Below are 10,932 nucleotides of genomic sequence, written 5' to 3'. Positions count from 1 at the left end.
AACACCTGCCCAGAGTCATTCCCCATGTCCTGCCCTGATAAATAGTGCCTATTGGTGGCACAATGCCTGCTTTCATAGCAGGACTTCAGCCCCCACTTCCTACCCGGCGCATGCAGTGGCAGACAAGCCTTCCAATGCCCCATGTGCTCAGCAATCTTCCATTGCTCTCCAGAAAGCACTGGACAAGCAGCTTCACTGAACAGGGAGGTACCTCACAAAATTTACCACTAGGTATTTGAGAGTAGAATCGTTATTATTGGTGACCAGAGAAAACAATAATGCAAAACAGGGAGCTCCACCATCCATCAGCACTCCCCCTGAAGCAGCCTGCTTCATACACATTATCCAGCACACAACAGCCGGAGATCAGTGCTCCAGTGCAGTAGGAACCCTACAAATACCACAAAAAACTGTGTACGTCCATGGGCTGGCTTCAGGTCAGCTGAGCAGCTGGGAGAGCCTTTGCTGGCAGAAGTGGCTCTGACCCCGCACCAGGCGGTTCTGGCTGTGCCCCTGCCTACCTCACCACTGCCAGCTCATGCCCACTCATGTGCCAGCAAACGTACTCAAGCAAGGACTGTGGTTACCTTCTAATGCCAGAGTTCAACTCCCATACAATGTTATTAAAAGCAATCGGGAACCAGGCTCCCTTCTTCTCTCACAAATGCATGCTGGCATGGCCCGCAAGCGCTTAGTGCTTTGAACAATACTCTTTGACCAAATGTGGCAAATCTTACTTCCTGCAAATGGCTTGACTTCCAGCTATCCTGCAACTATCACGAGGGAATCTGCTCAAGAAAGTAGAGACTTGCCTTGAAGCTAAGTTCCAAGTTTGTCTGAGGGTCCTACACAATGTCTGGGTACCCAGTGGAGAATCCCCTGCTTTTACTTCACTGGAAGAAACACAGATTTGCTGCCACACTCCTGCAGCAGAACTCTGCACAGTCTGCTGGGAAGGAAGGTCTCGTGGCAGCGGTGCTGCATGCCTCACAGCTCTGAGTCTTGCCCCTGTACGACATTCCCAGCTTGGGCACTTCGAGGCCACGGGAACTGCACAGCAACACTGGAACTTGGGAGGGAAGACTTAGTCTCACACCCTTTCGAGCAGGCAAAAAGCTCAGCATTTTCTCCTTGCTGTTCCTCTGCCTTTTGCAGGCTTATCGTTATGGGTTACATGGTAATAAGCCTCATCATTAAACTTTGTGGTAACAATACAAATACTAAAATAAAAATAAGCTATTGTTATTTACTAGCAAACTACTAAAATTAATCAAACCCCACAACAAAAAACCAAGAAAACTGTGCACTCTGTTGGTGCTTTTTATCTTCCAGCAACTCCCTAGTGAGATGCGACACTGACACCAGGCCCAGCCATGAACAGAGAACGCCTCCTCTCCCGAAGGACACCGAGGAAGCCACGCTGTCTGCTTCACGCCAGCCCCACAGTTCCCGGGGACCGAGCGCCCGAGTCCGGAGGGCCAGGGACCACGCCGCCCGCCAGCAGCCTGGACTCCCCTGCTCGGGACGGCCCCTGCGAGACGCGGTACCTGACCTGGGAAGCTAGAGAACGAAGAACAAACCGGGGTAGAAGTTCCGCCGAGCCTCCCACCGGCGGCAGACACCCTCCCTCCGCCCACTGCCGCGCCCGGCGGCTTTTCCTGGGCTCTCTCCCGGAGACCGCCGGGGTTGCCGCAGAAGCCGCCGGCCTGCCGGAGCAGCCTGCCGCCGCCCCCGGTCCTGGCGCTCACCTCTGCCCCGCCCCGACGGGACCCGCGCGGCACGCCGGGGGGCGGGGCTCTGGGGCGGGGTGGGGTGGCCGCCCAGCCCCGCCCCCGGTCTCCCCGCTGCCTGATTGGCTGAGGTGGGGAGGGGGCAGCGCCGCCACCGCTTTCTCCCGGGTCACGTGAAGGGGAGGCGCACTGGGGTTTTTTGTCCTTCCCTCACACCATTCGCTAAGCGTCACCCCTTGCGTCAAAGCGGTGAGGCTGCGTCAGACACCAGCGCGCACACGGCGGAGGCCGCGGGGCTGGGCCGCCGACGGAGCATCCCGTCCCCTCCCGCCCCGCCGCCGCCATGGCAACGGCCGCAGGTGCGTCCCGAGGCGGGGCCCGACCCGGGGGGGGCTCGGCTCGGCCTGGCCGCCGCTGCGGGGGCTGGCTCGGTCGGCGCGGCGGCCGCGCAGGCGCGCCGGGGGGCGAGCGCCGTGCTGCCGGTCTGGTGCCGCAGCCGCCGCCCCGCGCTCAGCCGAGCCGCCGCGACCTTGAGCGCGATCGCGGCGCGCGGGCGCCCGCCTGCCCACTGGGGCCGCGGGCCGCCGGGGAGCGGGGCAGCGCTCCCGGCCCCGGCCCGGGAGGGGCGGGCGTTGTCTTCCGCCATCCCGGCGCTGCCGCCCCGTTCGCGCCGCTGACCCGTTCCTGACCCATGCCCGGCCGTTTGCTTTTAGGTCGCCTGGTGCCGCGCCCCAGAGAGGCCGCTCTCGCTGCCGAGCGTCCCTGGGAGACCGTCGCGGCGGCCGAGCGGCCCTGCTAGCGCCATCGGGGGTACTGAGGCCTCCTCAGCGGCACGGGGCGGGTGTGTCCGCCCGGGCGACGGTGGCGCCGGGAGCCCCGCGGCGGGAATGCAGTGAGTCTGGAAGCTTCGGGAAGGGCTCGGTGCAGCCGAGGGCCGGCAGTGTCCAGGAGCCGTGGGCTGGTGAGCCCCGAGTCAGTCGCCTGGTGTGTGTTACAGTGGTAGGTGATAGGCTGGAAAAACAAACGGACGAATCCCTAAACCTTCTGTGTTAACCAACACAGCTATGTAACTTTGGGATCCGGCTAATTGTTTAGGGTGAATATTTCTTAAAGTTGATGGTGAAAGAGTGTGAGTTTGTGGTATTACTCTGATGTACTGATTGAATGAGAATTCAGTTCCCAGAGTAATCTTAAATTGTGACTGGGCCAGGAGGACTTCCTACGTAGCATGTGTGTTCCCCAGCAGTCAGGATGATGGGAAGCACTGAGACCTCTTACTGGTATTTCAAATACGGCGATATAATGCAATACCAGATAGCTAACGTCCTTTTTTTTATTCTTTCCCTTGTGACTTTGAGACTTAGTGCTTCACATGCCAGCATTTTGAAGGCCATGGTTGTTCAGGCAGGTAAATGGGTTGAAATGCTTCTTTAGAAGCACTAGACATGCATACCACAAGATGGTCGTAGTGGCAGGCACCTGACGTACAGACCTTGGGTCAGGGAACACGATGTCAAAAAAGATTGTGTGTGCCCCCTTTCTCAAAGCACTCTGAAATCAGCTCCTGGGTTGTGGGGAGCTTCTGTGTATAAATGGGACATCGCCGCAGCACCTTCAGGGATTTGTGTGTATAGGCAATGCCACTGATCCAAAACCTATACTCTTTTTTGAGAACTGTTTCTTTTATGTTAAACTCTAACAAAGTGGCTGCTGTGCTCTAGTAGTTGTAGGTGGCACAGACCTTACAAATTATATCTGAAAGCAAAGGTTTGGTCATAAACGCTTCTGGGAGGACTTGCTGTTCCTGGCTTTTGCAAGTTCCCAACTCAGAAGTGTGACAGCTTCCTTACATGAGGATCGCTGCAGTCTTCAATGCTTCCCTACTGGACAGATCCAGCAGTTACACCAAAAGGAGCATGGGGCTTCTGAAAGTAAAACTAAAGGTCTCTCTCTCTTTTTTTTTTTTTTTTTTTTTTTTTAATTTTATTTACTATGAGTTTCTTTTGAGGAAAAAATATGTTTTGGCCTCAGGCAGCTGTCACCCATATAGATGACAAGTTGTTAAAGGCCTTTTGAATCCTCTCCTTAATGGTGTTAACTGCAGTGAGACTCTTCCACGCTGTGTTAGTTAAATTAGCATGACCCACTGTCCCCTGTCTAAGAGTAGCATATATGCAGATGTGGCTTTTCTAGTCTATGTAAGTAGAATTACAGTAATCTGAATAGTACTCTAAACCAGTGCATATATAAAGTGGCGAAACGCTTCATCTTTATAAATTATTTAGATGGCATTTTCACTTCCCAGACCTTAAAGGATTAAATAGCATGTAACTATAGGGGAAATGCCAATCCAGGTATATACATGTTTTCTTAAAAAGAAATTGTGTACTTGGTCAAAATAATCTGTCAGGTTGCTTTTAGCAATCCAGTTTGCTTCTCTGTAGGTTCTGCCACACGTCCTTCACGTAACAGCCTGTAATGGCTGCACCTTGAGAAGCAGTTCCTCATGCCAAGCAGGGGTATTAGCCCCAAATACCATTTTGAAGTCGTGGAAATCTCATGCGCGTTGCTGGCAGGGACTACCTGAAGTTCACAACCCACCACCAGCCTTGCTTGGTTGTTACTGACTTAACTCAAGCTGTGCTGTAACAGAAGTTAGGACTTCATCCCTGCCTATGGCAGGGGGCTTGGAACTCAATGATCTTCAAGGTCCTTTCCAACCTAAACCATTCTATGATTCTATGATTTGGATCAGCTGCAAAACCAGCTTTTTGTAACTGTTGAATAAGTAATCCCATTTTAAAGGATGAACAAGTGTTGCCTCATAATCATTACTTCAGTACTACCCTGCTTTATTTGGTAGAACTGTCTCTGTTTATGTGCCCTTCAGGACCTCAGATCTAGCCAAGCTCAAGGTCTTAAACTTCTCAACAGAGCATGAAAATCCAGTATGAGTTCAAGATGCTCTCTTTCTGCAGATGTGGCTGCAGGTTAATTAACGGGAACTTTCAGGAATTTTCAAAACTGTGTTAGAAGTGTTGTAGTTTAATATAAGCCTGTGACTACAGTTGTGTACTAGGCTTGGCTGGGATGGAGTTAATTTTCTTCATAGTAGCTTGTGTGGGGCTATGTTTTGCATTTGTGCTGAAAACAATATTGGTAACACAGGGATGTGTTAATCACTGCTGAGCAGCACTTGCACAGCACCCAGGGCTGTTCCCCTCCTCATGCGGCACAGCCAGCGAGCAGGCTGGCAGGCACAAGGGGTTAGGAGGGGACACAGCCAGGACAGCTGACCCCACTGACCCAAGGGATGTCCTGCACCAGATGACACTGAGGGAGAGGCTGGTAGAGGTAGTTGCTGCCCAGGGACTGGCTGGGCATGGATTGGTTGGTGGTGAGCAATTGTTCACGTTTGCATCGCTCGCTTTTCTTGGGTTTTATTTTCCACTCTGTTGGTTTTTTTTTTTCCCCTTACAAATACATTTTTAATTTTTTTTATTAAATTTTATTATTTATTAAACCATTTCTATTTCAGCCCACAACTTTCTTTCTCACTTTTACCCTTCCGATTTTCCCCACCATCCCACCAGGGCCAGGGGGAGAGTGAGCGAGTGGCTGTGTGTTGCTTAGTTACCAGCTAAGTTAAACTGTGACAAATTTGTTATCTAAATTATCTGTTTTTTTCTGCCACAGAGAAAGGCAGAGTTGAATGATCAGAATTTGTAATGCATGTATCTTATTTATTTTTTATTTCTTTTTTCCTTAGACTCTCTTCTGTCCCCACCATTACCTTTTCAGTGATGTGTATTTTATTAGTGTGAGAGTAGACCTTTCACTGCTTGAATTCTTTGGCACAGTGAATGGGGAAATCTAATGTGTCAGCTGCACTGTAGCACTTAGGATGTTCATATCTCAATTTCCTTCCCAGTTTTTTTCTGTTTTCATTTGAAAATGTACAGGAAAAGAAAAACTGCCACTTTTTCACGTCTCCAAGACTTGAGTAGAAAACAGTGCAACGTATGTCAGATCTGGCATTTGTTGCCCCTCTTCTTCAAATTTTATGGGGTTTTCTTGGATGTAAGATACCAGGTGCTGTTTGAATGATCCACTGGTGTGAAAAAAGCTGCAGGGTGACCTGCTGCTCTGCTTATGTTTGTTCTTTTCTTTTTTGATGTAGGAAAGGAGAACTGAGATATACTACAGTAAGTGAAACAGTATGATGGATTCAGAAGATTCTGCCCCAAAGAATTCAAAGGAATATCTAAGGAATGACATAACGGCTACTTCTGGCAAACATTATCTTTGTGGCTACTGTGCAGCCTTCACGAATATAGCAGTCACTTTTCCCATCCAGAAGGTCCTCTTTCGACAGCAGTTGTATGGTTTGAAAACAAAGGATGCAGTACATCAGCTGCAGAAGGATGGAATTCGCAATCTCTATCGTGGCATCCTTCCTCCACTAATGCAGAAAACGACAACGCTGGCTCTAATGTTTGGCTTGTATGAAGATTTCTCCTCCCTGCTCCATAGCCACACGAGTGCTCCTGAACTCCTCACTCGCAGCATGGCAGCAGTGCTTGCAGGGACCACGGAAGCTGTTCTTACACCTTTTGAGCGGGTTCAGACTTTGCTTCAGGACTACAAACACCATGATAAATTTACAAACACTTACCAGGCTTTCAAGGTACTGAAAGTCTATGGGATGAGAGAATATTATCGGGGATTGGTGCCTATTCTGCTCCGAAATGGACCCAGTAATGCGCTCTTCTTTGGCTTACGGGGACCTATCAAACAGTGTTTGCCTGAAGCAACCTCTTACAGCACTCATTTGGTCAATGACTTTATCTGTGGAGGGCTTTTGGGTGCCATGCTGGGATTCTTGTTTTTCCCAGTGAATGTTGTAAAAACTCGCATGCAAGCTCAAATTGGTGGTGAATTTCAGTCCTTCTCAAAAGTCTTTGTGAAGATCTGGCAGGAACGTGATAGAAAACTGAACCACCTATTCAGAGGAGCCCATCTGAATTACCATCGTTCTGTCCTGTCCTGGGGAATAATCAATGCAACCTATGAGTTCTTGCTAAAGCTGTTGTGAAAACCACTGTCTTCCTTCAGCTCTTCTGTTCATTTGGGTATTGGCATGTATGATGTCACCTAATCCCAGGGAACAGTTCCTGTGTAGTGTGAAAGGTAATTAGTCTTGGCCTTTAATATTTATGGGGTGAATGGTGATGCATCTTAAACCTCGGTGCAATTAAGATGAACTTTCTTAAGTATTTATTTGCTGGCAGGTGAGTTTACCCACAATGGAGCTCCTAGACAAATACAAAGTTTAAAAAAAGAAAAAAAAAGACTTATGTTAGTCCAGCGGTTTATTCTGTATCACTCCCAAAATTTCTTAATGCTCCATGATGGAATGTGCTCCACTGCCCACATTGTAGAACATGAAAATCAAGGAGGGGCTGATGAAAATTGATTCCCTTGCGTGATAAACTACAAAATCTTGATTTAAGAGCTGCATTTTCAAATGTTTTAGGATCCTAAGTACTCCTTATTGTTTAAAGCTAAAAGGACAGATCCAGATGAGGATGACTGAAGTTTAGAACTTCAAGCTTAAACTAAGCCTACGCAAACTCTTCTGCCAGCCATTTTGATGCTTGGCTTTAAGATGAATATTTCATTCAGCAGCATAAGAGTGGTTACTGAATGTTTAACTTCACTGTAAGCTGACTCCAGTTCTAAGTGGGATCTCTCTGTGTGTATGTGTACGTGTGCCTTCATGTGAAAAAGGGAAAAGTGGAAAGAATGAAACAGCAAATTTACTACAGCTTTAAAGTGTCCTTCCTTGTTTAAAAAAAAACTTCTACTTGTAAACATGGAATTTGTTCTGCCTTTTTTTTTTTTTTTTTTTGGCATTGCTGCTTTTTGTGTTGCAAAGCTATGGGGCCAGAAAGAAGATGGCCCTTTCTGTAATGCTCATGAAATGGTTCACCTTTCTGCAGTTGTGAAAGTTCACAAACACAGCTCTCTTGTACTGAGGTATCTTGTCTCTTGCAAATTACTTCTGTTTCATTTGGGCTGTGAAATAATGGATCACAACAAGATATTTTTACCTGAAACTTGGAGTTCTGCCTACTTGATGTGTACTGTTTAACAGTTCTGTAAGACAGGATTGTACAGCAGCACTGACAAGATGAGGTTTCTGGGTATTACCCCCTACAATGGACATCTGTAAGTGTAGCAGAGACGACAGCCAAAGATGACCTTAGAAGCAGCTAGGTGGGGAAGATACAGCATTTGGAGACGTGTTTAAGGACTTCTGTAGGTGAGTACTGAAAAAGACTTAAAAGACACTTATGTGTCTTAAAGACTTGGGAGTTGAGAGATAAAAGACTTCAGGCCTTAAAGAAAGGGCCAGCAGAGCAAGCATCACCATAAACCAGGTGAGGGTCTTAAAAAGCATTTGATTCTCCTGGGGGACTTTATTTTATGAAACTGTAGAAAACAAAGTATTTTGGATGATGGAGGGCAGGAAAGCTTTGAGAAACTGGTCTGAATTGGTCTTTTTGTAACTTTTGGAATGGCTGTTAATTTTTTGAGTTTTCCATTTGCTAAACTGTCCCCAAATATTGATTCTAATCAGTGTGTTATAATCATAATGTAATCCCTAGCTTCACAGTCAAAAATGACCAGGCACAAGTGAGCATTCTTGTATCCGAATGTTGTGATTATCTGCATTTAAATAAAATGTCTACTGAATGTTTGTTACTGGCAGAATCTGATTTTTACCAGTGTACTCTTTTTGTAATCACTCCTTGATGGAATAAAAAAATTTGCATCCTTTTTCTCTGTGGAAGATAGTATATACTTCTCTAATGTTGGGAAAGCTGAAGCATTGAGGGTAAGAGTTTAACATAAGGCTGCCACTAAGTGGTGATTGCCATTACTGTAGCAAAAAGAAAAAAAGTGCAGTCTGGGTCTGTTGCTGTCTCTGCTTATGTGGCACAGTTCAATGGAGTGCACTGCAGGTCTGTCATGGAATCATAGAATCATAGAATGGTTTAGGTTGGAGGGGACCTTAAAAATCATCTGGTTCCAGCTTCCCCTGCCATGGGCAGGGACACCTTCCACTAGACCAGGTTGCTCAAAGCCCCATCCAACCTGGCCTTGAACACTTCAAGGGATGGGGCAACCACAGCTTCTCTGGGCAACCTGTTCCAGTGCCTCACCACCCTCATAGTGAAAAATTTCTTCCTAGTATCTATTCTAAATCTACCTTCTCCCAGTTTGAAACCATTACCCCTCATCCTATCACTATGTGCCCTTGTAAAAATTTCCCTCTGCAGCTTTCTTGTATGTGCCCTTCAGGTACTGGAAGGCTGCTTACAAGGTCTCCCCAGAGAACAACCCCCAGGCTGAACAACCCTAACTCTCTCAGCCTGTTCTCACAGCAGAGGGGCTCCCGCCCTCTGATTATCTTTGTGGCCCTCCTCTGGACCCGCTCCAACAGGTCCATGTCCTTTGTACATTGGGAGTTCTGGAGTTGGATGCAGTTGGGTCTCAATGAGAGCAGAGGAAAGGGGCAGAATCACTTCCCTCAACCTGCTGGCCATACTTCTTGTGATACAGCCCAGGATACAGTTGGCTTTCTGGGCTGAGAGTGCACATTGCCACCTCTCACTGAGCTTCTCATCCACCAACACTCCCAAGTTCTCCTCAGGGCTGCTCTCAATCCACTTTCCACCCAGCTTCCATTTGTGCATGGGATTGCCCTGACCCACCTGCAGGACTTTGCACCTGGCCTTGTTGAGGTTCATGAGGTTTGCATGGGCCCACCTCTCAGGCCTGTCAAGGTCCCTCTGGATGGCATCCCTCCCCTCCAGCATGTTGACCACTCCACACAGCTTGGTGCCAGCAAACTTGCTGAGGGTGCACTCCGTCCCAGCATCCATGTCACCAACAAAGATGTTAAACAGCACCGGTCCCAGTACCAACACCTGAGGAATGCCACTTGTCACTGTTCACTACTTGGACATGGAGCCATCGACCGCAACTCTTTCAGTGCAACCGTCTAGCCAGGTCCTTATCCACAAAGTGGTCCATCGGTGAAATCCATGTCTCACCAATTTAGAAAACAGGACATTATGTAGAATGGTGTCAAATGTTTTTGTACAAGTCAAGGTAGATTACATCTGTTGATCTCCCCATATCCACCAATGCTGTAACTCCGTCACTGAAGGCCACCAAATTTGTCAGGCACAATTTGCCCTTAGTGAAGCCATGTTGGCTATCATCACAGAACTATGCTCAAGTATCATCTCTGCTTTGCTTCATAACCACTGACAGTTTTACAGCACAATCAAAGGCATTGCATGCTTAACAAATTACAGATGTTACGTGTGTAACACAACAGCTACTCATAATCAGTGAAGAGAGGGGTCCACTGATTTTTGGCACAGAAGTAACTGTGAGGTGGACTGTGTAGTTTACTAAGCAGGATGTGTTGCCAAGCTGTGAAGAGCACACTGGAGGAGTTGCAATGCTTCAACTAACATGAAAACAACTCTGTCCAGTCTTAATAAACCCACACTTAATACAGTCGCAATTTTAGAACACAAATGATGGAAGGATCAGGAAAGAGTAGCTCGCCAAGCCAAGCCTAGATAGCAATGTTTCTATGTGTTTCCTTGCATGCAGGACAGATTCGTGGCAGGAACTGTGAAGGAGAAAGTGTATTGTAGAGAAGCAGCCTTGGCCCCGGTTACCTTCCCTGGAAGGTTAGTACCCTTTAACATGGGACAGCTCAATTGTTTGTTACCTTACCTCATCACTGTGTTGCCACGGATGCAAGGGGAACTAAACCAGGACACTGCCTTAACAGTGAGAGGGGCCAGGCCTCAGTTGCTGTCTTCTCTAAAAACATGCAGCTAGTTCCCTGCCCATGGAACTAGATGATCTTTAAGGTCCCTAAATCAGGTAGTCAAACTGGACCAGTTCTTAGCTGTTTGCATGGGGTAGGTGGGAAGAACACAGCCCTTTGCATGGGAAATTAAACTAATATGAAGGCAACAGCTCCCAGCAGTTCTGAAATGACAGTGCAGCTGCAGAGGGCAAGCAGCTCTAGTAACAGCTGTGAGAAATAAACATCATGTTAAGTTTTTCCTCACAGGAGCTAATGCCATCACATCTCTAACAAATAGGG

General features: G+C 47.8%; 1 protein-coding gene across 2 annotated transcripts; it reads left to right on the top strand.

The window, feature by feature from the left end:
• The first annotated feature begins 1,952 nt into the window (after window positions 1-1,952).
• On the top strand, window positions 1,953-8,489 carry SLC25A51 (solute carrier family 25 member 51). 2 transcript variants are annotated; one of them, XM_082497640.1, is made up of 2 exons: window positions 1,953-2,089; window positions 5,911-8,489. In XM_082497640.1, the coding sequence occupies exon 2, from the start codon at window positions 5,950-5,952 to the stop codon at window positions 6,823-6,825; it is 876 nt and encodes a 291-aa protein (XP_082353766.1). In that variant the 5' UTR covers window positions 1,953-2,089; window positions 5,911-5,949; the 3' UTR covers window positions 6,826-8,489. The 2 variants fall into 2 exon arrangements, with proteins under 2 accessions (XP_082353766.1, XP_082353767.1); XM_082497641.1 differs by lacking the exon at window positions 1,953-2,089 and adding an exon at window positions 2,647-2,729.
• The last annotated feature ends 2,443 nt before the right edge of the window (window positions 8,490-10,932 follow it).

The sequence above is a fragment of the Vanellus vanellus genome (genome assembly GCF_965231255.1).
Source record: "Vanellus vanellus genome assembly, chromosome: Z".
In the NCBI taxonomy this organism is placed as follows: domain Eukaryota; kingdom Metazoa; phylum Chordata; class Aves; order Charadriiformes; family Charadriidae; genus Vanellus; species Vanellus vanellus.
The sequence above is the reverse complement of the archived record's forward strand: the minus strand, read 5'-3'. Positions and strand labels throughout refer to the sequence as shown.

Excerpts from the sequence above, each read along its gene's own strand:
- SLC25A51 (XM_082497640.1), top strand. The coding sequence starts at position 5,950 with ATGATGGATTCAGAAGATTCTGCCCCAAAGAATTCAAAGGAATATCTA.